The 27220-nt window shown below is 47.6% G+C and overlaps 1 protein-coding gene across 4 annotated transcripts in view; it reads left to right on the top strand.

Annotated features, from left to right (window-relative positions):
• The window catches only part of RhoBTB (Rho-related BTB domain containing), a 302716-nt gene that overhangs the window by 147959 nt on the left and 127537 nt on the right, over window positions 1-27220 (top strand). For 2 of the 4 annotated variants that reach the window (XM_084591542.1, XM_084591541.1), the window contains exons 5-6: window positions 15797-15841; window positions 26251-26364. The exons of 1 other annotated variant lie outside the window; for it this stretch is intronic. In XM_084591542.1, coding sequence (XP_084447668.1) covers window positions 15797-15841; window positions 26251-26364 — 159 coding nt within the window. The remainder of the gene's footprint in view (window positions 1-15796; window positions 15842-26250; window positions 26365-27220) is intronic. One more of the 4 variants, XM_084591543.1, reaches the window with a different exon arrangement.

The raw sequence follows: 27220 nt of genomic DNA, 5'->3' as shown, positions 1-27220 counted from the left end.
GCAACGAATTGGAAATGAATAAAAATGCTTAGCTATGGGTGTTAATACAATGACTAGGCATGACTCATCATCACTACGAAACTAGGCTTTGGATTACTATGCTTTCACCGTTTTCCTCTTAGGGGACATCTATGAGACCCTCTAATTCTTTTTTATTCCTAGAGTGCGTGGATGAACTGGACAGCAGATAGGTGGAGTTACAGTGCTACTGAGAACATTTCGTCTAAGAGAGGAGGTTGCGGCGAACTGGGACTGGCGCACACGGGGCGCTGTTTTCCTGCCATCTGTTAACATGGTGCACGTAAGCAGAAGCTGCTTATGAGTGTCCCGCGAAGCAGTGTGCTTTCTGCAGTAGCGTGCGTGCGATCGTTGTAGGGGGTTAGGTGCCGGTATTAAGCCGGTAAAGAATCTATCAAATCAAAATAGGTAAACGCATTAGGTGTTCAGTTGTGAAGCGCATCAGCAGGCGTTCCATTTGCTGCTAGTCTGTTCGAAGCTGTTGCTAAGGTCAGCCTGTGTTATATAACTTTACATGCTTTGGCCGTTTGTCTTGTGAGAGATGAGTGCGAAGTTGGAAATGCGTTGAACTTGCATAAAAAGGAATAAGATTGGAGTTTTTTTTTTTATTTCAGAAAAAGAAAACGGCAATTATCAAAGGCGTTTGACCTTAGTCAACGTGCTCCAAAATATAATTCAAAGGCTCCAAAACTCGTTTCGTTGCTCCAAAGCTGCTCCAAAATGGCTTTATTACTGCTCCCAAAGCTGCTCCAAAATGCTCGAGTCTGCGTCCACCCCTGTAAGGACAAAATTTTGGGTTCTACCCTTCTTCAATCAGACTCTTTGGCAGCTGCATGGATTAGGATTAAGCTTGGCTATCGAACAGTTTACACCGAAGGGGTATATATGGCTCCAAATAATAATGGTCAGTTTAAGAGAATTTACAGAAAGAAATGTTCGAGAGAGAAAGTATAATTTTACTCGGCGATTTTATATCCCAGGAATTAATTGGAGCTCTTACTCACCTGGGGAGGTCAATGGGTCTAGTCGTGAACAGCGACTGAATTTGAGGTTTTTTTATGAGAAAATAGTAATCGACCAGGCGGCGCCGAGGAACTTGTACGGCGGGAAGCAGGTGGGCTCTCTGCTTCCGAACACCAGTACAGGACACCGCCTGTTCGAGAATGGGACGTCACCGCTCGCGACAGAACAACCGCGCACGACGTTGAATTTCGCATGAGTAAACGGAGCTTTTTTTAAACAATATTTATTGCCTCAGAACATCAGTGATGAAGAATTAAGAAATGATGAAATTAATGGAAAATGTTGGCTGATGTTGGAGTTTTTCATTTGCCTATTACGTTCACACCTGATACCCAAACAATGAATGTGCAGAAAGAACCCGAGAAGAGATTGATCGCTTTTTCATTAATTTCCTCGCAGTTTTGCTTTACAGTTGAATACCATGACGAACACTTTTTTGTGGTGAAGGCGGTTCCCGCTACGGATGTCAACGAAAACGGCCATCCATTTTGTACCTTGTTATCACACAGTAGCCCACCGGGCCAACGAGTTGGTTGCGTAGCGCTCGTCGCCCGTTTCGTGAACAAGGACTGTCCGGTAGCGATGAATCCGAGTCGGCGCTGGTAAGATGAAGAAAAAGCTTTATACGCTATTTATAGGCATTTACACAACGAGTTCGGCTCTGGGGCCGAAAGCTAGCATAGCCATACGTGACTGTTCTCGCGCAGCGACGGCCGGGGAGATTCCGCCGCGTCCGCTCTCTCAGGGGGCGAACTGCTCCCGATGGACGCTAGTGACCAACTCACACTCGGAGTCTCGAACGGAAGCACTTGAGACTCCGTAACCGAGAAACCGTTGACGCTCAAATGCTCCAATCCGACGGCAGCACTTTCGCGGGGCCAATGGGAGAGCTTGCTGCGCTCTTACTTCAAATATGCCGCGGGGCGAGAAGGGGTCCACCGCCAGGGCCACGGCGCCGAGCTGTCTGCATTCTCAGCTCATGTTCAAACACGTCGCTTCTCTCCCCTTGGCACGGCTCAGACTCCAGTGCACCGGTGCTTTGCAGAGCAGTATCCGGTTTTTGTGAAGGAGGCGTTCGCCGGAGAAGTTTGGTGTCCGGCGAACTTCTGGGCAGCTTTGGCCGGGCACAACAACCTCTGTATCTCAAGCGTGGGGAAAGCCGGCGGGCAATGCTGGCACTCAACGACAAAGCTTCCATGGGGTCGTTAGAATTGATTTTTGACTGTTGCTACTAGTAATGGAACGGTCTATCGTCTGGGACGATTGAAATGCTTGAGCAGCTCGAGCAGTCGGTGCAAGAAATGTTTAGCGCGGAAGTACAGAACGAAGTTCCTGCTCCGCATACACGGTATCACGGGCCTCCACACACCACCAGGTCGACTTTTTCAGCACCTTAAGAACTAATTTCCAGATAATTATGCTTATCGAAATCTTTCATTGGAAGTTTTGAACGTGGTTTGGCTTTGAGGTTCCGAATGGACACCGCATTAAAGGTCCGGTTCAGAGAGCCTATGAGCATTTTTTTTTCGCCTCCGAAGAAATGCGGCTGGAATTCGATGCTGAAACTGCACGACTTTGTTGCTTTTCTGGACGTTACGACCTTTAAAAGAAGGGCAATGCCACTCGATCCTGCACAGGATATACCAGTACACGGAACCCTTACTGAGCAGAGTGCTCCAACCAGCTTGCGGTGCGAGCGTTACCTCCGCTCAACAGGCAATCGTCTTGTTTTAACCCCTTGGCTTCTGTACGCCATTGACCCCATAAGAAAACGAATTTCAGTTACATTACTCTATCCTACTTTCTTATCATTTTTCCAAGGTTCTCCCCAGCAAGCGGTACACTTGGGTTCCCTTCGCGATTGCGGCAGTCGTTCTCGCCGCCCCTGCGCTTATTTTTATTCTTGTTCACATCCGTAGTAGTCGAAGCATCGCACGAGACCACTGAAGCCACTAAATGAGTAAAGCACACTCAGTGGGATAAAAAAACGCGAACGCAAAAGGAAAACAGTGGCCGCAACATACACTGTCTGCTTCCGGGCCGCCTCATTTTTATCTCCCGTCGGCCGCTAGGTGGCGCCACATGTCTCAGCAAACTCCATTGCAGGTTGCCTGTAGGCTATCAGACATCATTTCATCAGTTCTGTGTCTTATTTTAGTGCCAGGTAGTTTGGGACGGGTTTTGAAAGGTTGTCATGTTGAAGACGGGATATCAGACCGCAAGATGTCAATAGCTATTTTCATTATGTCTCGAGGCGTGATTTGAATCGCCTAATTAAGGAGTCAAAATACGGATTTTACAATGTAACGTTGAAGTTCCTTTCCGAAGCACCAGCTAAGGTTTGGCGTTATGTAATTGCACAAACTAAGCGGCGCTGTTCTAATAATGAGAATAATGCTGCAGAAAGAGCTGGTCAGCTTAATAGTTTCTTTTCATCTGTTTTTACTAAGGATAATGGTGGAGTGCCTAGCATTTGCGACTACTTCGCCCGTTCTTCCATTTCTGATATTGAGATTACAGGGGAAGGTGTTTTGAACCTTTTGCTTAATATTAACACACAAAATGAAGCCCCAGGACCAGATGGTATTTCTAATAAATTCTTAGTAAGGCGTGCTGATTGAGTGCTTAAGTTCTTTACAAAAATATTTCGCTTCAGTAACGAATAGTTGTTTCCTTATGTCACACGTTATTAACGATGCGCCACTATTGGTGCGCCAGACAGCTTGGGGTGTCGCAAAGGAGATGCCCTCGTGGCAAGCTGAGCCGGAAGTAAACTACCTGTAGTGACAGGGGCGGTTTGGTGCCAGCCAGAGAATGAGTCGGATATCAAACAAAATACACTTTATGCACAGCAAGAGACGATACAGAGGACCTAAAATACACAGAGAAGGCGTTCAACAACACAGATGCTTCACATCAGTTGACAATGCACGAGAGTCAGAACAAACACCAAGTTGTTCACCGGGCACTGTCGCAGACCGACGTCCGGAGAGTCACGATGCGGCTGTCCTCTCTCCCTCGCAGATCAGTAGGTTTGGGGAGCAGCGGGGTAGCACTCGCTGCAACGCTGGCTCTAGCATTGGCTGACTGACTAACCTGCCGAAGCAACGCGACCTCAATAAAACAGGCGTCTGTCTGTTACAACGCGCCAAGGCAGGCGCACACATAACTGTCACTTCCTCCCGTCGAGACGCGCGTCGTCTTCGGTCAGCTTCGGCCGAATCTTTTGGGGAAATCCGGTTACTTCTCCGGCCGGGTGAGTCATCGTCGCCGCCAAGTGATGAAGAAGGGGTGACGCCAATGCACGCAAGGCTACGAGCTCTCCTCGCGCAGAAAATGAGACGTTTCTCCAATATTCTGGACCTCTGTACGCTTCCTTCGCGCTGACTCAAAGAAATTGCGGGCAAATTTGGTGACACCCTATCCGCATGCAAATTAGCTGGAATAGATTAGCAGTAAATAAACCCGGCAGCATTTCAGCCAATTTCTCCTACAAGTGCACCTCCAGGAACACATAGTATCTACCGCAGTACCTTGAAATAACTTCTCACCTGTAGATTCCATAAAGGTCTATTTGTGTTTTCCTTTTTTGCGCGCTTGACCGAAGTATTCCTTTTTTTCTGTAAAAGTATGCTTCGCCTGACACAAAACAGAGGCTTTTCGGTTATTAATAGCCGGCGGCAGCTGCTCCCGCGGGAGAGGGCCAAAAGCCGAGGCGGCCAAATGGAATGCAGTCACAACGAACCCATCAATGAGCACGGGTTTTTCCACCTATTACTTTGTTTTGTTGTAAAATAAACAAAGTTAGCTAAAACGACACAAGTGTAAATGAAGTCTCATACCACTGTCACACGGCCACTGTAAAGGCATTTGAATAAAAAGTCACCTTCCCAAAAAGAGTTTCATCCATGGACAGAGTTCAATTGCCTTTCCAGACGCGGTCTTTTCCGTAAGTGGAGATCGCCGATCTCTTTTACGGCTGGAAAGTACTAGCCTCAAGCCCAGTGGACACCAATGATTGTCTTTTAATAAGTACAGGAAGCAAAAGTGAATTTTCTTGCCACGTTTATACATTATAAAAAAGAGTTTACCGCTTCGCAGGAGGTTAACTAGGCACAATAATGTAGTTTTTCTGCAGCACTCTCGTAACCAGTTCAAAGATATCACGTGGTGACGCTAACCGCCGATGCGTTTGCGCGCCATCTTCTTTAATTTAACGTTTGTGAGCATACTGTAGGTTAATTTACTATAAACAACGTGTAATAACACACGCGTTTGATTAATATGTTTTGATACGTCGGTTTATTGTGAGGGGTTTTGTTTCAAGATCTTGCGCCACGCTTTTGATAGCATCCTCGGTAGGAAACCCTAAAAAGAGATTGCCGTGTGTCTGCTATGCAACTCCTTTTGAATACAAGTCTTTCAACTCGCTAAAAGACCGCTTAGATGAAAGAGTTCTTGCTTGCACGTGTGACACAGGTATATTAGCCGAACTGGTTCATGGAAACGAAAAACTCCGGCGGACAGATGACGTTATTTATATAGATTTCGCCTAAGCACTTGCTGGAAATCAAAAGAGCATTTAAGAAAAGTGGTTCTCACGTACAATGCCGTCAGCAGTGTGCTGAATAGACGGGAATAGGTCCAGTTTACAACCTGTGATATCTGGATTACCTCAGGGCCCCCTTTTATTTTTTATTTTATTAGTGATCAGACAAATCTCGGTTCTTTTCCTATAAAATTATTCGCCGACGACTGCGTTGTCTATACCTCTACAGAATTTTTCAGGGACCGAATTAAATTTTTATCCAGCCCAGAAATCATAATAAAATGGTGACTGGCTAATGGTAATCAATTCCATAAAAGTATTATACTTATCTGTTACAACAAAGGAGAAGATCCTGCGAGTTAGTATAACGATCTTCGAAGGGTAAAGGAACGCAAATTTATATCTAAGGATTATTATTTAGAATCAACTTGAGATGCAATGTACATGTCAAGGAAATAAGTAATCAGGCCAGTAAGGCGCTTTGGAGTGTGAGGCATAGCGCTGCCTCTAGCTTGGCCTATGCAAGCTCTGTGCACATCGAACTCCGGGTAGGGTGCCTCGATGTAGCGCGCCGCCGTACCCTAACTCCGGTTCGACGTGCTCTCCACTTCGGCGTCCACATGCGCCCACATAAACGTATTTTTATGGTTGCACAGTGGAAATACGGTGTCGGCCATTCGTGAAGAAAAGCCCACGCTAAAAGGGATTGAAAACTGATGAAACCTCAATTCGTAGGCGATGTATATAGGTTTTATTCACTGTCGGCTGCCGCACGGGGGACGACGGGTAAAATGAAGCATTTCCTCTTCCGGTTCGCCATAGCCTTGGTCATCGTCGTCGTCTGCTGAGGTTTCGTTTGGGTAGTTCGGAAGATCCAAGGTGCTGTGAACTCTGTAATTTGCTACAATAATGATCAGTTGCGCTGTCTACGGAGGCGACAATAGGTCCTGCAGGTGTGAAAATTCCGCGAACAGCACAGCTGCCAACCTTTTGGGATAGACACCTGCTGTGGCGGGTCTTGCACTGTTGCTTCTGCTGCGCCGTTTTGCTAAAGCATTGCCGTGCTGACTGTCCCGCTCGACGTGATATAAACGCGGTTGTGTATGTGCAAGTGATCGCGCTTACTTAATAACAACTTCATAAACATGCTTCTTTCAACCCTTGGAGGAGAACCTTTCGGACTGCTGCCCTTCTGCTCCCGGTACGTGTATGCAGCGTAACTGCAAGCGCGCTAAAGCGCTAGAGGAAAGCGAGGAACACCTTCAAGCCGTTGCACGTTATTAATTAGCCCTTGCGAGCTTTTCCCTGTCACTGTGGGTACCAGACCAAGCGCTGACCAGACATACCGCAGCGCGCACTACAAGTGTCGGGCTAAGATGATCGGGATACAGAACAGTGCGACGCCCGTTCATGCCTGCTTTGCGGCTGTATATACTAGTCAGTCCCTCAAAGCCCACTTTCCTCCGGCGTTTTAGTAGACTACGTGTTACGCTGTACATGATTGGGCACCAGGGTGTGGCTGCAATGCTTTCCGCCACAAAAAATAAAAGCAAAAGAAAAGTGTCGTTCGTGCATGAATCCGAACTGCGAAAACGCTGCTTGCGGACGGAAGCAAAGCGGTGGAAATCGCCGACTTAAGGGTCACGTCTGCAGTATGCTAGAATATTCTAGCTACCTATAGTCACGCAATGCCAGATTGCGATAGGGCTGCACGATTTTGTCCGTCGTGTGACTCCACCACACGTCAACTTTGGTATGCGACGACCGGGCAGTGTCGCTCACGTGACCAAAAAATTGGCGGATGGCGTTCGTGCGATGACGTCATGTGAAATGAACCTATAGAACACCGCGAGACGTGCACGTGGGGGTTGCCGCTGGCCAACGGCACCGCACGGGAGCCTGACCCATAGAAACAAAACATTAAGTTTTTTTTCGTTTAATCTTGTAGGTAATCATTCGTTCACAGTTGGCTTGTACTTTGAAGAACACTGTGACAAAATATGCTCCTACATTTAAAAGCTATATTTTTAAAACAGTGCGATAAGTGTGTGCTGTGAAGCCAGACATACCAGTGACAGCTGCACTGTGAGCTGGTGTTTCACCGAATCGGAAAAGCTTCTCCAGGAGTCCAATACGCTATTACGTGCGCTCTACTGGTTAATAGTACGGTCGTTGAAACTGGGCAGCCTCGTGAAAGGCAGCTCTCAACGGAATAACAAATGAAAGAAAACAAATTACGCGCTGTTGCAGACAACGGCGTAGATGTTACCGGGACCGCTTAGGTTGCTCGAGCGCAGACGGCGGAAGCGGCCTGGGTGTCGTCTGCAACGGTGCGCGTTTGTTTTCGTTCGTTTACCATGCCGTTTGAGAGCTGCTTTTCGCATAGAGTATCTAGGTTTCTCAATTTTAACGACCGTACTATGAACCAGCGGACAGCACGCAACAGCTGCCAAAGCGCCTGTTGGGGAAATGTCCGGCTTCGCGACATAGTTTTCGTGCCGTTTGTGGGGCCCTGCGCCATATATCTGTAGGGCCCGTGGCGCGCCGCGCATTCGAAGGCCGCGCCACTTCCCAATGCTCCCTGCGCGCTGCCTGTTTCCCTCTCCCCGCTCGTTCGGGGATAACCGGTCCCGCGCGAGGGGCTATAAAGGAAGGAACGCGCCGCTGTCTCGACCTCTCTTCCTGCTTTTCGCCCTGGCTCTTCTCTACCTGGACGCGCTGGCTGTTCGCGGCCTGCCCTCCCGGACGAGACCCCGCACGACCCCCTGCTGGAGTGAGATTAAAGATGCTTGTTACACGGCCCGCTGTGTAACGGCTTCACGGCGGAGCCTAAGTGTCCAGTTGCACCAGTCACAAACACTGCGCAGTAATATGAGTTGACTTTTCAAATGTATTTTTGTTTTAGCCGAGTCCCTCTTGTCAGCGCTTGCATATGAGGTTGAGGCCTCAGATGTCTACTATTCTGACAGAAGAAATAAACAAGAAATCGGCATATTTACAAAATAAACTGAATTTCAGGTGGCTGTCAATTAGCGAACCATCGGGCGACTCGATAAAACGCACAAATGTGAAACGCACGCTTCGTTATTTTATCGGCCGCGCAGGCAGGCACTTACGGCACAGAATACAAACCTGAGCTGCGCGCTGTGCACACGCACCGGATTCAGCACGCATCATCAGGCGATAACACTTTTCGAAACGGGCTAGACGTGAGTATATTACGGCACGGCACGCTAGTGGGCTGCCATCTTTTCCTGCTTTACAAGGCGCTGCGGGTTTGTCAGCCGCTTTTGTAGCGTTAAACACGCAGCTCGGGCGCCAACCGTTTTGCTTTGTGTACTAAGCACTAACATTTCGTATGACGGTGAGAAGTAGCTTCGGTAATCATGCCCTTGTCATAAGTCAAATACACAATGGTAAATGCAATCGACGTACAAAAGGTTTCAACGAACCTATTTGCACTATACGTTCGTTATAGATGCATTGCTCCCGTGTCCTCCATCGCAGCATAAACTTATCCTTCAAGTTCACACGGCACCATAGCACGCAAAGCAACCTTGCTGGCTTAGGTGGTATTACGTTCTGTGAGCGAGCTCCCATTCAGAGGGACGTGCAGTAATATTCTTTACATGATGTAAGTGACACGAGTATACCTTGATTCCGTGCGCGTCTACGACAGTGCGCTGGCTGCACACAGCAACAGCAGCGACTACTGAGATGTTGTGAGCATTCCAACGCAGCTTGCGGTGCATGCACAGCTTCCACGCACGTTGGCAGCACTCTGTGGGAGGACGGATCAAAACATGGCAGCCGCGCACAGTTTGTGTTTCTTTCACTAGATGGCGCTAACTTTTGTAAAGCTCTATTTGCGAATATATTCCAACAATTTCGAATAATTTTCAGTTTTCACTATTGATTCGTTTAACGAATCAAATATGAGGATATTCGATTCGAGCGATTATATCGCTGTTTTTTCATGCCGCGTATCAAAACATGATTGTGACGTCATAGCCATCTCTCAGATATCGAAACCGATGAGAAAAGAAAATTCAGTTATAAATTATTTAGTTTGTCGTAAACGAAGACTGCATGCAGATCGATATACAGGAATGACTTACGCATCATTAAGAAGAAAAATGCCAAGCAGATTTGGTATCTATAGTCCTTTAATAGCTCCGGAGCGCGCTGTCACTACCATAAGCTCCTGCACGTCAAAAGTGAGGATTGTTGGGCTGCTTGGTTCATGATTGAGGATAAAAACAGCGCGAAACCACGGGACGACAGAAAAGAAGCACGTACAAGCGCTGACTTACGACTGAGTGTGTATTCCTTGCAAGAATGCTAATACGGGTAGCAAGCAGAAGAATATCACAAAATTGCTGCTGATATCATTTGTCATTATCTAAAAAGGCTATTTCGTTTTTCGGTAAGTGAACAGATGGTTCGCTCAAGCAATTTTCTCCTCTGTCGTGGCTTCTTAAAGCTCCCGTTTTAGCACTTCCAGAACTGACACGTGTTTTGCAAGAGCTTTGCTAGTCGTCATTCGCGTGCTCTCTTCATCGCCCGGTCTGGCCGACGTATGTGGCACCCTTTTACATTCCACAAACTGCGTCACGTGCTTAGTAGTGCATTCAACTTGTTTTCGCTTTACACAATTTACGTTTTTGCACAACTTGCGCTGTTTGTTCGGAGCTGAAAAGAGGAGGCGTACACCGCCACGACCGACGATCTTCTTTAACCGATGGCTATCACCACCAAGTTGTCTTGACCGAACTTTGTTCAAGAGGTTTGGAGGGAAGACGCTTTTCTTTCAAAAGCTGGAAGCATAAGCTGTTGAGTATGTCCACATGGGTAGCCAGCAGCGCTAACACTTTGAGCTTGAGCCTCGACACTTTCGAAGATGCGGTGGTGGCACGACCTGTCGAGAGCATTCCTGAAAGCACTCACAGCTACTCCACGTTTTACAACTTTGCTGACGAACAGGGCAAAAACCCCTTCCGTGAACGTAGAGCATATTTACAGCATAGCTGCGACTCTTCGAAGAAGAGCCTTGTGTCCAGAAACTGAAGTTAATTTCCGCGAGGCATTTCCCTGGTGACCTCAAACTCTTCTCAAGTGCCCGAAAAAGGATGGTATGGAGCCTCGCCATCCCGCAAAAATCCAGCACTTGAAAGACTTGGCTGTCTTGAAGTGCTGCCTTGAATCTTCTGCCAGCTCTTGCTAACATAGGTCACTTAGCAAGGGCGCAATCCTTTTTGCTGGACGTACAGCTCGCCCTCAAACTCGACAAAGGTAGAGTGTAGGTAGAATGACAGCGACTCCAGAAAGCTTTCTATGTTGCCGCAAGCATTTTGGAAACGAATGGCTCCCTGCTCTTCAATGCATTCTCTGACGTCACACAGGGAGGCGTGCGGCAAGGAGTAATACATGTCCTTTAGATCTATCCAGAAAGCGCTTACTCCCTTTAGGGCATTGTTTCCGAGAAAATCTGAGCCATCACGGGCACATCGAACCAGAAAGGGGTCATTCACCTTTAGTTCAGCTGATCGCTGCAAGAATTGCCCGAAAGAGCGCTGCGCCAAGTGCCGTGCTCGGAAACTGTCACCCTGAAGGAGTAGTCTGTCTTGTGTGTCTTAGCGGAAAAAAAAAAACTGCCAAGCTTAGGCTGTCACTATCCTTGCCTGGTCCAGTCAGCTTGCACAATTCAAGTGCATTGCATCGCTTCTCTGCTCCGCTCCTGACCTTTTTAACTTTAATATCCTTCAAAACACGAAAATTTCCCGCAGTAGCATCACGAGCCTTTTGGTTGTAGGTGTCAGAGTCAATCACAGCGAAACGACCGTCTTTGTCCGACAAAACTAGCAGGAGATCCGCTGCTCTGAGGCAGGCAATCGTGCTACCAATGCTTACGTGAGGTTACATTTGCTTGACCGCCTTCAGGATATCAACGCCTTCGCTGATGCATCGACCGAGCTCCTCAGCAGCAACTCTAGCTGTGCTGTCCCAGTGAAAGAAGCTGTACTATGTCTATAGTTTATGATAAAGACTGAACCAGGCCAAGCGCTTTCGTAGCCTCTTCTGGAACTTGTGGTTTCACCACCAAGTGCTTGGGGATACCGAGTCTTCTTGGGGATTGCGGTCACCATCTTGCACCATACGAAGCCCGTTGTCTTGGGGTGCGACATACGTCGGCCAGACCGGGCGATGACCGATGAAGAGAGCGCGCGAATGACGTGAGCACTAGCAAAGCTGTCACTCTTGCAAAACACGTGACCACGTGGGGATGCATTACTCTGGAAGTGTGTGGGGCCCTGCGCCACATATCTGTAAGGCCTGTGGCGCGCCGCGCATTCGAAGGCCGCGCCACTTCCCAAATGCTCCCTGCGCGGTGCCTGTTTCCCTCTCCCCGCTCGTTCTGGGATAACTGGTCCCGCGCGAGGGGGCTATAAAAGAAGGCACGCGCCGCTGTCTCGCTCTCTTCGTTCCTGCTTCGCTCCTGGCGCTTCTCCACGGAAGACGACCCGCAGGCAGCAGCCCCCCGGACGACGACCCCGCACCGTCTTGGAGGACCCCCTGTGAGATTAAAGATGTTTGTTACACGGCCCGCTGTGTATTTGTCGTGCGCATCCCTCGGGCAGAGGAATCGCCCACAAGTGCAAAGTGCTAAAATGGGAGCTTTACGAAGCCTTTGTTAAGCGCGGTTCACATGCAAGCGATTGAGCGAACTGAGCAAACAGCGGCGCGGCGCTGCGAAGCTTTTCGCGAGGCTTCGTTGTACACGCGTCGCGTCAGCGCGATTTTCATCGCTGCGAAAACCAACGTTTCTAGTAAACAACGCACGCTCGCAGTCGGTTTCGGTGGCTTGCAAGAACGAACAAGCTCAGTTTTAAATATGATTTCGTCACTTCTTCTAAACATTTGTATAAATAAATGCAAATCTTGCGTTTTAAGAATTAAATCATGATTACTTTTTATTCTTTATATACATTTTTTCCAGCAGCACGCGAGGAAATAAGCACAGCCTCATTTCCAGGGTTTCCCGCGCAAGTTTCGCACTGGTCACGTGGCAACGCGCGGCCGTCTCATTGGTTGACAAGCGGTGCTGCCGCTCGTTCGCGGCGATGGGATTCCAACTTTCCCGAACCTCGCCGCAGAAGCTGCCCCCGCCGCTCCAAGCAGGTTTTTGCGCCGCCGCGGCAGAAATCGCTAGCGTTTTCGCTTGCATGTGAAACATGCTTTGTCCACGACAGAGGAGAAAATTGCTTGAGCGAACCATCTCTTCACCTATCGAAAAGAGAAATAGCCTTTTTAGATAATGACAAATGATATCCGCAGCAATTTTGTGATATTCTTCTGCTTGCTACCCGTATTTGCATTCTTGCACGAAATACACTCAGTCGTAAGTTGCCGCTCGTATCTGTGCTTCTCTTCTGTGGTTTCGCGCTATTTTTATACTAAATCCTGCACATCACTCGCCGCCGTGCCGACGGGCGCGTGCTGAACGTCGCGCCGCACTTAAATGATGAACTGAAAATTAACGGAAAGGACGGGAACGGAAACGATGACACGCACACACATACACACACGCACGCACGGGACCGTCGCTGGTAAGACTGAATGCTATGGTCCGTAACCTGCGCGCACTTCGTTGCTTCTACGGCGGAGCCGCTTTTCTCAGCAATCTCCAAGCCGCCACAGTCTAGTGGCCGGAACAGGACTGTCCAGTGCCGCTCCTCGGGAATTGCACAGCAACAGCAGCTTTCTGGTGGGCATTCTTACGTCTCCGTTGTACTCGGGTGGAGGTCTGGCGCTAGGAGTCAGGCTGGTGGCCTCCAATTAGCGCGTGGATGCCGGGAGGGAGGGGGGGGGGGTACATGGCAATTGTTGCTACTGCGCGAGCGAACAAACAACGTTGTACCCTCGCCGACTAACTGCCGCCAGAAAGTTTGTTACTATAGACAAACGTCATGTTTGTAAGCAAAGATGGCGTAGCGATCGGCAGCGACAGCACTGTAGACAAAAGCGTGCCTACACTGCGCCAAACATGGAGAAAGGAAACAGCGCCAAACGACGCTACCTTCGAAAGCAACTGGCGCGTGCGAAAGCAACTGGCGCGTGCGGTTACGGCTGTGATGATCGCCTCGCCGGTGGGATCTTGACTTGTCACGGTTGCATTGTCAGCGTGCAAAGGACACAGCCAAATCATTATTGTTACTGGACTGGTTAATTCCTTGGCGGAAAAATGAGCTCGCAGAACCAAGGTACATGGTGGATCAAGGGACATGGTGGCCTATGCAGCGCACGATGCGAAGAGTGGGGACAGAGCATGATAGGGCTCGCGGAAACACATGCCGAACGTCGCCGGCTCGACACATCGTTCGGATGCTCTCGGGCGCCGTGGGTTGGCTCGCACCGTTTAGTAGGTGCCATTGCTATCCAACATATCACGAGTGTATAATAATAATAATGAAATGTTCATTTCCTCTTTCCAGTGCAAATGCGGGCCTGCCAAAACCTCAGCAGGCTTGAGTGGCAGTGTCCTGCAGTAGACAGCATATAAGTCATGCACCGAGCAGACAAGTTGCAAAAAAAAAAAAAAAAAAGGTTGGGGGAAAAAAGAAAAGAAAGGGAGCAAAAAAAATCGATGTGAGAAGAAAAATATTCGAAAATAGCGAACGAAAAAATACACTCAAAAGGAGAGCAAACAAAAACGTGTAAAAACAGCATCAAAACAGAGTAATGGAACTGACAACGCAATTTCACAGGGCAAGCTTTCGCTGTCTTTTCGGAATTAGTAGAAAATGTATTTGTGTAACCGTTTAAAAGCAGAAAGAACATAATGTTTTCGAAGATGCTCATATGGTGTACAAAAATCATTTGTGTTTAAAAACTACTGTTTCAGAAAATAGATGATGAAAGTCAGGCATATGCAAAAGTTCAAAAAACGCTACTATCTTCGTGAGCTTACTGATTTAAGGGTGGATTGCTGTTGACCTTCTTTCGCCAAATGATTCTTAATGGGTATACGTATAATATTTTCTGAAGGGCGTGTTTCCATTTTCATGTATGCATGTGACTAGGGGGGTCTAGCCTGCCCAACCGCCTTTCTGCTGAAGCTTAGGCTGAGGAAAGATTGCCAAGATGGGTTAGACGACAACTTACCTATTCGATTTGAGGAATAAGCATCGCTTGGGAGTGTAGGTCCATCAACAAAAGTGAGGCAGTCTGCAAAAATGCTATCCATTATTTTGGATCATCACAAAACGTGACAAACGGAAATAGAAAAGACCAAGTGCTCACTATCAGCCGAACAAATAATAGCGTATTGTGATGCTCTAAATGTGTAATGGATCCCTACCACCTCGCCTAAATTTCCGTTTTTTTGAAAAATATGGCAGCAACTTTTCTTTACAAAGGCTGCAACTTTGATTGAGAAAGCAATACTACTCTAGGTTTCGAGCCTTCAGCGTAGCGCGGCTCGTAGCCACGCCTTACCCACGTGACGCTGTGACGTCACACCCCACGTGACACAAAAGCGAGAGATGGGCTTCCAACTCAAGCTGTCGGCGTGGCGCGGTCGGAGCCGCGGCTCAGTTGGCAGGAGCTGCCAACTTGGGTCTCTCGTTTCGAATGGAAAGGTTGTCAGAATCAGCCTGCAAGCACCCTGGCATTCACGTTACCCCTATAGGCCCCTAAAGCCCGTTCATACGGCTTGGTTAAAGCGACCGTGCTTTATATGTGGGCTGAGGAAGAAGAAAAATAGAAGAACGCTCGGTCACCCGCGGCTAATGCTTTCGCTGAATATTTGGTTGAGCAGCGTGGAACTCTTGTAATTTTTTGTCCGGAGAGACAAAATACTTTCTGCCTACTGGTGCGTGGAAGTATGCGTAATGAATATGTTTGACATAAGTTGCAGGAACTAGTCTTAAAATCATTTTGCATCACGGGGCCCACTAACAACGTAACCATTCTGTTTCTGTAGGCCACAGAGCGTAGAAGTTTTGCGACCTATAAAAAATTGCTTGCAATTCAAGAGGTTTTCGCCCTCAAGTAGCGATTTTTGACCCCTGTATTTGTGGCGTTTTTTTTTTTTTTCTGCGGGTTTGCAACCCTGGAATGAAAGTTTCATAAGTGGTTCATGTGCGTAGATTACGTATCGATTGCGTCGTGCTGTAACCGTGGCGCTTTGTGCTCATGTTTTTGCAGGGGGCACCATCCCTGCGTGTCATGCAGGTTTCCAGAGTTTGGAAGGTATCTACCCTCAGTCTGAAAATGGCCTCTGAGCATGTGGCTCTTTCTGCCTCCCTTTCTGTGGATCCCCTGTTGCCTGCTTGGAATCCCCTTTGCTTTGTTGCCACACTTTTGTGTGTGTGTGTGTGTGTGTGTGTGTGTGTGTGTGTGTGTGTGTGTGTGTGTGTGTGTGTGTGTGTGTGTGTGTGTGTGTGTGTGTGTGTGTGTGTGTGTGTGTGTGTGTGTGTGTGTGTGTGTGTGTGTGTGTGTGTGTGTGTGTGTGTGTGTGTGTGTGTGTGTGTGTGTGTGTGTGTGTGTGTGTGTGTGTGTGTGTGTGTGTGTGTGTGTGTGTGTGTGTGTGTGTGTGTGTGTGTGTGTGTGTGTGTGTGTGTGTGTGTGTGTGTGTGTGTGTGTGTGTGTGTGTGTGTGTGTGTGTGTGTGTGTGTGTGTGTGTGTGTGTGTGTGTGTGTGTGTGTGTGTGTGTGTGTGTGTGTGTGTGTGTGTGTGTGTGTGTGTGTGTGTGTGTGTGTGTGTGTGTGTGTGTGTGTGTGTGTGTGTGTGTGTGTGTGTGTGTGTGTGTGTGTGTGTGTGTGTGTGTGTGTGTGTGTGCGCGCGCGCGCGCGCAATTCGTGCATGGTACTAACCCCTTCTAAATGTTTTAGCAAATTTTTACGAGCATTGATAGTCTGGCTGGACAGCAGTGTATGGCTAAGACAGAATGCACCATCTGTGAGTAGCTTTCCGCACTTTCCATTTCCGGCCTCACCCGGCTTACGGTGCTTGTCAGCCGACCTGTCTGTGCACACTGGTATTTTTCTGCATGTCCTGAGATGGGTGCTTGCGGCTCGTCACAGAAAGTATTTTTTTTTTCCTTTACCGTAACTGCATAGAAAAAAGCGAGACAGCTGTACTTAGACTGCATGGATGACGATCAGCTGTCTGCTTGAAGCCAAAAAGGCAAAACAGGTCGATTAAAAACACTTTGAGAGGCTGACAAAGATGATACAGCAGACTGGTACTATTAGAGATGAGCAGGACACAAGCCTGTAACAGGACAGGTGCCCACGAAAGGCTGGTTGCGGAGAGAGTCAGGTTTTTCGCGATATGGAGGCTATTGTCCTGATTATTGACCTCAGCAGTACTACCACAAGATACGGACATGCGCGACGTCATGAAACCACTGAAAGCAGGGTTCGTCTTGCCGCACCTACTTATTGGGATGCAGAACATCAGCCAAAAGTTATATGCCTGAAAATATGCTTTGTTAGGTTGCCCACTTTGCACTAAGGAAACGCTTTACTGCTGTCGAAAAGTAATATTGTACTGCTGTAGACTGATGCTGTCTCGCATCAGAGTATTATCTGTAGGGATTGGACTTTTCTTGTTAAAGTGGAAAAAAAAAAAACAACAGCGCCAAATTAACTTTGAAAATTGGTTTCAACCGATAAAACTAGTATTCTTTGACATACTCGGCACATCTAACTGGCCATAATAGAACAGTTAGACTCAAAGGAGAAACCAGATTACAGCATACGAAGGCTGGCGGTGGTGCCGCTGACTTCAAATGAAACATCCCCACGTGTGCAAGGATTCTAAAGTAAAGGGCAAAACTAGCAGTTGCACAGTACTGCTAACGAGTGCAAGACGCATGGCACCAAGTACTTGAATTTGCACTTGCATGTATTCGCTTTCAGGTATCGATTAAACAGTCTTGGCATATTCTCTCTCGCTGTGCAGCGATCCTTGTTGTGTTTTTATTTTGCCCCTATCAGGTCGTAAGTTCATGTCTGCCAGTTAAATATTTCTTATAATTATTTAGACAGTAATTCGAACAAAAATTCCGCGGTAGTTTAATTCTTGTGGGGATGGTTACTGCCACTTTGAAAAAAAATTATTTTGAGAGAGGGGGGGGGGGGGGGAGGGGGGGGGGTACCTTAAATTTTCCTGAGAACACGCGCCCTGTGTGTGCCCAATTTTCGATATAGATTTGTACGTGTGTATAAAAACTTGTTACGTTGTATCGAGTATTGTGGCTGAATGTGACCAGGATTTTACAACCTTCCAAGTGTGTTCTAGTGACTGAAACTAGTTGCGTGCCGTGAAAACAGTATAGACATGTAATTTTTGGCGGCGTGTTTTATTTTTGTAGTGGTGTCACTGAACGATCACAGCGACGGCAAAGATGGGCCTAGCGAAGAGTTAAAAACCGCGATATGAGCACTACGTCTTCACTTTTAATTTTGTCTTTTCAGGATTTAGCATTGTGGTAAATCAAAATAATGAAAGACCGAATATATCGCAGCTTTTTTTCATCGCTCATGTGACCTGTATGGAACTTTGACCTTATGGCCTCGTTCTGCTGTGAAAGCCGAAACAAAAAAATATCAATTGTGAATTATGTATCGGTCGTAGGCGCATACCACGGAAGGATCTGTGAACAGTAATGTCTCACGCATGACTCTTCGTTAACAAGAAAACTGCGACTAAAATTTAGGGCCTACACTGCTTTAACGGTCGCCTAATGAACAGTTTTTTATGACCAGTTAGCCAACCTTTTAAATTTTGAAGTCAGAAATAACGTGTTAGTTGTGCATCTCCTTGGACAACTTGTTGTTGCAATCACCAGCGTTGCTGCTATACAGCTGATGCTGTCATTGCAGCCTATCCTGCCCCTTTGTTTTCTTTCGAATTCGGTAGCACTTGCAGAAGATTGTGGATAAAACCAACTGTCAGCCATGTCAAGGTCAAGTGACCAGCGCACCTTCTAACTCTGCTACGTCAGGTGACTTTTTGACATGACGCACTCCGGCGACAAATCAGTTCTCCACAATGTCGGTCATGTCAAGTGCTCTTGTATCGTCACGCACCCCGCTGGCCAGTCAGCGCTCGGCCATTTCACCTGCCAGACTGCCAGAGCGTCTACTAAATTCCGTGATTGGTCGATAGGTTGATAACGTCATAACCACGGGACATTGCCTGCAGCTGATTGGTCAGTGGGGTGTGTTCATGAGGCCACTTGACTTGACACATCTTGGCCAATGCCGATTTTTCGTGGCAAGAATGGACGTCGGCTCTTGTTAGCGGGAGTTTTAATGCTATTGCATTAATGCGTTAATGGCCTATGATTCTGTTTTTCAAGTTTGAGTTCTCTGCACGTCCTTTATAGTACAAAGAAAAAAATCTGATCGAAATTGAGACCGTTAAAGTTCCGCCCTCTGCGACGACCGGCATATTGAAATGCTCCCTAGAAGTCATAAGGGCATACACAGTTCGGCATCGTTTGCAGCGAAGGCAACGATCGAGGTCTCTTGTCTTCGTTTCTTTCGTGAGCGATCTAAATATGGGTCAAGACGTTTTACAGCGCGAGTGCATGGGCGTCTATCGGGCCTTCTGGTTCAGACGGCTGCCCCACTGCGCTGTTCCGCCCTCGCTTTGGACAACGAGCTGGCAGACGGCACAGAAACTACTTGTGAGGGCACAGGGTATGTGTGTGAATGCTGCACGTTTTTATTGTTTTCGCTTATTCCGTACCGAACGGCTTCTACGGTGGGACCGCCGGATTCGAGTCAGTCTCCGCAACGATACTCTCCGAGGGCACACGAGGATGTGCTCTCTTTTCTGGAGAGAGTGAAGGCAAGGTCTGTCGGGAACCTCGCTTGACAGGACCCCGAGTTGATGAGCTCAAGTCTGTCTACGCGGACATGAAGAGCAGCGTGCGCAATTTTGTCAACCGTTTTCCGTGCGTCGGCCTCTTTATGGCAAACTTTCGGTCTAAATTACTACCTTCTGTGCCTTTCGAGGAGGGCGCCCTTCATCTCCATGAGCTGCATCGCTCAACGCCATCGAGTGGCGAGAAGGGGCTGCTGGCAGAGGGAAACAATAAAAGTGTCAATCGCAAGCGAGCCTTGTGAACCTTTTCTGTAAGCTGTTTTACCTGGAATTTCATATTTTGCTTATTCTTTAACGAACCTTAACGCGCCGGGAAGGGAAAGAAAAAATTCTTGGCAACAGTCCGTGAATATTCACCTCATTGTCATCTTTCACGCAACAGACAACAAGTGTATCCAAATCTGCCACACGAAGTCTCATCCCCTGGTTATTCCGGTTATCCAGTAATTCCTGTTATCCACAACGACGCTGGTTTAACAATGGAGTGCTTCTGCAAGAAATGAAAGGTACTACATACTCAAGTTACCAACTTACTAAGGAATCCCTGGAGTGGCTGTTAAGCTGATGCAGAGCGATTTTAAATTCCTGCACACTTGACTGACGTCTCTCCATGTTGAGCTCAACGCTATAAACAGTCAGTTCGAGGAATTACTAGACGATGAGAAAGTCTTGATGGAGTACGACCAAGTTTTCGAATACAGCAATCGAATTGTAACCGTCTTAGCAAAACTGCAACAATGTATATCAAACTCGACTTTAAATCCATCAATGACTCAGCGCGAGAATAACGTCCCCTAGACAACGGCGACCTCTAATAAGAGTAGGATCTGTAGCTGCCAGAGCTGTAGCTCACGAGATTCAGCGTACGGCGACACGACTGGCAGCCGTTCTGAGAAGTATTCGAACAAGTAGTGGACAAGAACGTAGAACAGTCATCTGTCGACAGTCCACTACCTCGGTCGCTGGTGACGCCGCCGCTGCATTGGCCGGACATCCACCAACCGCACAGCGATGCCGTAGAGATCCTCAAGAGGCGCTTCGGCAATGAAGAGCTCCCAATTCAAGAACATAAGAAAAAGCTGACTGATGTGCAGCCAGTTCGCTCTTAGGTCAACGTGAGCGGACGTCGCCGGCCGTACAAACTATAGCTGCGAATATGAAGGGTTTAAGGCACTGTGCCAAAAGCAGGATTCATACAGCTCACTTCTGATGCCTATCGCACAGTGAGCATTACCCATCTCGACTACAGCGTAAATGCGTCATCGAGACAACTAGCTGCATCGACAGGAGCAAGGAATGACGCTTCAGTACGTTCGAAAAACACGCCTTATTTTTTCTTGAAAATCGGAAAGTCGAGAAAATTTGGCTGCATTTAGAAGCATGGATTTAGGGAAAGCCTCTAAAGAAAGCTGAAAGGATAAAACGAAGCCAGGTTGGAAATCAAATAAACCCTTTTCATAGCTAAAATATAACGAAAATATTAAATATAACGAAGGAAAATTATCTCTTATGTAAGCCTGAGGAGCATCAGGCACAAGAATGTGATTCACAACAAAGCACGGGGGAAACAACTACAAGCGACAGGAAGAAGCTTTAAACGAAGAGGACCTCGTTCAAGACATTGTCATGTACAGAAGCATATTACGCATGAGGTGCGAGAAGAAAAAGCTAATGCAGCTTGTGATCATACTACTCGGTAGCTCGCAGAACAAGTTAGTATTCGTGAGGACAGTCTTACAGTTAACAGTGGTGGCCAAAAAGCAGGATGTAACTGCGAGTCTCGACGGCTGAAGCCAACGATTGAACACCTGAAGCGTCGAAAATATTATAGATTTCTTGGATATAGAAAGGCTAACCGTTGAAGTCTTCGACGGCCACCAAGAAGAAAGATCGTTCATGAGAGCAATGGTGGAAGTAAAAACTAGAAAGGAGAAAGCGAACTGGATATTCTGGAGGCATACATCGGTAGCGATCAGCATATCGCTCGTGTCATTGACGGACAGGCTTTGAGAACGCTTGGTTACGAGCTCGCAGATTCCAGCAACGACAGAAGGCCTACAGGCTTCTCATAAGATCTCATTTGAGAGCTAACGACCGCCTTATTCACTAAAACAAAGAGAAATTGAAACGGGTGTGGGTTGGACAATCCAAGGACACATTCAAGACAGACGAATGGCACGCACACGGTCGCCTTGAACATCGGTTACAGAATTTGCCTGGAAGAATTGCTCCGGAACAAATAATCCTGCAGATCTCATCCTTGCCTGAAGTCTACCTGCCCGGAAACTGTCGAAGAACGAGCTTCGGTGTGGATGTGTCCACCATTGATCTGCTTGAAATAATACTGTTGGCCTCTGAACGCAATTGCACCGACATCCACCGAGGCGGAGGCACAACACGCTGCCGTAACTACCGGTTGCGGATGCTTTGGCAGAAATACGTTTCGGTTCCACGCTTGACTGCAGTGCCCGTCCGAGTGCTGCGATTTGTCGCAAAAGTAAGACGCCAAAAAGAAAAAAAAAACATTGACATCGGAGAAGGTAAACAGGGCAGAAAAATTATTCATGAGCGAATAAGGTGGAATGTGTACGAAACAACCGGAGAATCGCATCTGACTGCGTGCTTGCTGCTCGCGGTTACAGCTGAGGCTGATGTAACTTTATTCACAGTAAGTGGGAGGAATAAGGGAAGTCAGCTAGCTTTCCGCTGGCCGGGGAGATTTTTGGCAACGCCGGCCCATTCGACGGCCTTGAACTGAATGCCAGGGTCATCGCTGGACCTTAGCTTGTCCCAAGCTTTTTTAGAGGGATCAGGAAAGAGTTCTGAGGGAGGCTTATGGGCTTTGCACGCCAAAATCATATGCTCGAAGTTGTCTTTCTCCCTGCAAAACCGGCAGAAGGGATTCATATCCTTATTTATGAATTTTGATATGTAGTTTGGATTGCTGAGGGTCCCCGTCTGTAGCTGCCTCCATACTACTTGTTGTCTGGCCAGTGTTTTATGGGATTCTGTGAATGCACGGTAGGCTTCAACAGAGTACAACTGGATATTGACAAGCACCCCGTCATTTTGACCAAGCAAAGCGATTTGTCCAATCTTATTGTTAAACAATGCAACCGACCAGTACTGCATGCAGGTATTCAAGATGACCTTACTCAACCGAGAGAAAAAATTGGCTGATGGGGAAGACAGCTGGTAAACAAAGTAGTCAAGGAACGCGTTATCAGCCAGCGTTACCTTGAGCCACCAGCCAACGAAGTGTGCACACCACTTCCTCAATTTCTCTCAACTGCTCCTCAAAATGTCTTCCTTTTTCTAGAATAATGACTATCCGACGTCACCTGGTACCTAACATTGCTAACGGGGACCAGTTGGTTGACATTTTCAAAGGGAACACGGGAAGATTAAATGACTGGCGACACAGGCTTGTGCGTCTCATTCTATTCTCCCGTACTCAGAAGTAGAGAATTAAAAAAAAAAAGACGAGATCGTCTTGTACCCCCTGATTTCGTGTATTTCGATGGGATCTCAAAGCAAGCCTGCCTCTCTACTCTGCTTATTTTCTAACCGAGCTCGAACCTCTCATCGCATAAACAGAACCGGTTTGCCAAAAGTCAGACTCTGAACCAGCGCCCCTCTTCGAATCCCTCGTACCACTTCGAACCTATTGTAATTCCACGGTGCCCTGTTTTTCACGACCTCTGCATTCCTACTTCCTTTCGCCGTTGCGTATTTTCATGTTTGGTGACGTACTCTGCTTCGTTATTTATCCGCATACCGAGGTAGTTTTAGCTATCTACTACCTCCAGCGTGCTCTCCATTTTATTCGTCATCTCGAACTGAGGGAAAAAATAAAAAAAAAAGGAAAGGGAGCCCGGACCAACAAAAGCTTTGCCAGGCTTAAAACCAATTAAAAATAAATAAAAGGTTAGCTGAAGCTCGAGGTAAAAGAAAAAAACTTTTTAAAAAGCGAAAGAAGGTATTAAAAAAAAAAACGAGGTCCATGTTGCAAGGGGGTCCACGCTGGCGTAAGAAGAATAAAAATTAAAAACCAGAAGGTAGCATTCAGACCTGCAAATGAAACAAAGACAGGAACCAGAACCAGAAAAAAAGGGAACAGCAGCAAAACAACAGTCATACAAAATTACAAATAATGTACGGAGAGAGAGGCAGACGTACAAAACCCAAAACATAAGAAAAAAGGGAGACTGAGGTAGAATAGTAAACAGGACAGTCCCCAACAATGAAATAAAAATCGGGTGAACAATAGAGAATTGCAGTCTCCCACGGCATTGTATTCGTGGGTCCACAAATTCACAAAGAGAGAAAAAATACTAAATTAAAGAGCAGAAGAATCAAACCAAAAAAAAAAAATGAGGAAGTGCCGACACCACAGACAAGAGGGAGGGGATGAGAAAGAATTGTAAAACGTAGACAAAACATTAAGAGAAAAAAGCCATTAAATAGAGTCTGATGCGAAAAGACGTCCGTCACTGAACCAGATTATATTAACCGCAAAATGCAAAATGGAGGAAAATATATAAAAAAAATACTGCACCACTATATCGGACTCGTGTGACAACCGCCGCAGAAAAGGCAAAAAAGTACCATATCGCAGAGGAATAAGAAAAAAAAATAACTCCACTCATTTCATAGCAGTATGCATGCTGCCCATGCGGACCTGGCTCTGTAGGCAAGAGTAACTGTAGTCACGGGCGCATCCAGAAAAACTAAAAGGCATGCCTTAAGCACTCTGTTTAACACAGGATCACGGCGCCCTTCCCTGTGCAGAGCGTGGTAGGGGGTCTTCAGAACCCTCCGACGAGACCCTCGCCTCCACCACCATCAGGCTCAAGTACAGGATCAGCAAGGTCATCCGCTGGTGCTTGTAAAAACGAAGATGGAGAGTTGGCGGCATCGAAGGGCACGCCACGACGAAATACCAATGGACACGCAGAAACGTGATCCAGTAGGCACAAGTGACCTGTGCACTACAGCCATAGGCGCCTCCATGCAATCAAGTGGGCGTGTCCGAATCAGACAGGCTGAAAGGAAGAACAATCTTCCTCCTCTGTACAGAGCGTGGTTGGGGGTCGGCAGGATACTCCTAGGAGTCCCTCGTCCTCACTCTCAAGTACAGGGTCTAACGGAAATCCACTGGTGCTTGTAAAGCCAAGGATGGACTGTTGGCAGCAGCAGCGTGCACGCCACAACAGGAAACAGGTCAAAAATGCACCCAAGCAATAAGGCAGCCAGAAAAAAAAAATGAGAGAAATAAAGGACACCTGAGAAGAAAAACAATGGATTCAAATAAAATATTAGAGAAAAAAAAAAGGAAATCAAATCTAAATATCATCATCATCATCAGCCTGACTATACCCACTGCAGGGCGAAGGCCTCTCCCATATTTCTCCGATTAACCCGGTTTTGTGCTAGCTGTATCCACTTGACTCCTGCGAACTTATTAACCTCATCCGCCCACCTAACTTTCTGCCGCCCCCTGCTAGGCTTCCCTTCCCTTGGAACTCCCTAAGTTTGTTACCCTAAGCGACCATCGGTTATCTTCTCCTCGCACTACATGTCCTGCCCTAATATAAATGATCTAAATCTAAATAATTACATACATAATTGGAACGCCTGTTTCAATTGTGCATGCTTACCGCCCTTGTTGTCGTTTATGGGGGTTACTCTTGGAATAATGCGCCAAAGGGGACCAGACGCTGCAGTCGCCTTCTAGCCCCGGCGTGCCAGCCCTAACAGATAGAGCGGTGACTCCCAACCCGCGGTGCGAGCGGTTGCCACTGCGGCGGGTTCGGGCCAGAGGGGACAAACACCGAATTATGCGCTCAACAGGATTTATTATGCTCGAGTACATGGCAAGACACAACACTTGATCAAATGCAACCGTCGTAGCTCGCGTACGGGGGTGAAATAACACCACCGAATGGGGAAGCACACGCAAGGAGGTGAGAGGAGTATTCTGCTCACCTGGCGTGGCTTCGCGGTCACGGCCCACAGCGGTAAGTGTTGCTACGACTAGGATCTTAGCCGCAGTTCACGCGCTTCCAGCAGATAAGGCAGAAGCGAAGCGGTTACCGGCAAGCGGTGGCCATCGAGGACGGCGACGACGACGGGCGTTCCATTCCCATGGTCAGTTACCCTGCCGGGCCGGAACGGTTGAAGCGACCCTCGTCATGCCTTTATTCTGCCTTGGGAAAACGACTCCAGCGAGGAGTGCTTGTGAAACAGAATCCGAGCCAGCCTTCTTGACGGAGGGAGCTGATAGCGGAACCAAGCCTGTTTCCAGAAAGAGAGATGTACGCTGCACCCCCCCCCCCCCCCCCTAGCAGCAGAATGCCCGGTCAAGAGTTTTGACCTTACTGAGAGCACGGGTAGTGACACCTCAGCCGACGGCCTGTTTTCTTCGGGTACCGAAATCGCGTCGTTAACCAGGCACAACATCGACATAGCCACCAGCGATGCTGACCCTCGCCACTCATCGGAAGAGCTGCGAGGAAGTTCCAGTGATGCCTCTGGCGTGGGCCGGGCCTCTGTTGACCGCGCGTGCACGCTGATTGGACTGGGCCAATTTAACTTTATTTATCCAACTACGCACTGGGGATTGAGGACGGTATAATAATTCGTGGAACTGTATCCACGATCAGCTCAGCTCAGTTATTCTCATCTGAGTTCGTATTCCTGACTCGACATGTGAAAAGTGTATATAAAACTTCTTTGCCAACTCTCTCTGCTGCTTCCAGTCGATGTCTTGTCCGCCTGATCACGGTATCCAGAAGTCTTGCCCCCAAACCCGACCGCATCAAAACTGGATGGCTAAGGTGTGATGGCCTGCTCCCGGTCCTAACTCTTGTATGGTAAGTGCACGGTTCTTCTCTTGGGACATTGCCAGGTTTTGCATCTTTTGGAAGTTTGTTGGCCTGGGTAATCGAAGGTTGGTTTAGAGGCAGAAGCGTGTCCTCTCAAAACGTAGTGCAGGGACTTGCCATCGCTGAAATAGTTATTGATTGGAAGAAGCTGCGCCAACCGGAGCTGGTTTTAATCTGCGGGGAATTGAGCACTGATTGTGGGTCCATCCGCAGAAAATCGGAACTGATTAGGGCAATTGAGAACATCGGTGCGAACGAGGAGGAGATAGCAGAATGTTGGGAGCTTCTTCAAGAAGAGTTAAAGAGGGTAGAGGAACAGGAAAAGAAAAGCGGAAGCGCGAAGCGAATGAAATAGAGATCGAGAAAAATCGGCTCGATGTGCAGTTAGCACAGGCAGAACGCACTGGGAGAGACACGCCCAACTCCGTGATGAGTCAGGCAGCGTCAAGTGTTAAAATAAAAGACCTCTTGCTACCGTACAAACTAGGAGGAGGCATAGGGCTTTTGCTCGTAAACTTCGAGCAGGCGTGTGAAAATATTGAGTTCTGAGTTTTGGCTCCAGAAAATGCTGGCCGTCCTGTCATGTGAGGCAGCCAAAGTGGTCGTCTGACATGACAGGAAGCGACCGACTATACTAAAGTAAAGGCAGCGCCTCTCAAAAAGTACCGCCTATCCGCAGACGCGCTTCGCCGCCGTTTCAGCGAAATCGGGAGACAGCGTAATCAGTCGGTTCCAGATTTCGCTTACAATAGGAAGGCAGACCTGACAGAATGGCTAAAAGCAGATGACAAACAGTTCTATAGCTGTCTAGGAGAAGAAACGCATGTGTGGGTGCCGGGAAATA

Source organism: Amblyomma maculatum, chromosome 1, assembly GCF_055883805.1.
Source record: "Amblyomma maculatum isolate TAMU_Amacu chromosome 1, ASM5588380v1, whole genome shotgun sequence".
Taxonomy (NCBI): domain Eukaryota; kingdom Metazoa; phylum Arthropoda; class Arachnida; order Ixodida; family Ixodidae; genus Amblyomma; species Amblyomma maculatum.
This window is presented reverse-complemented; position numbering and strand designations above follow the sequence as displayed.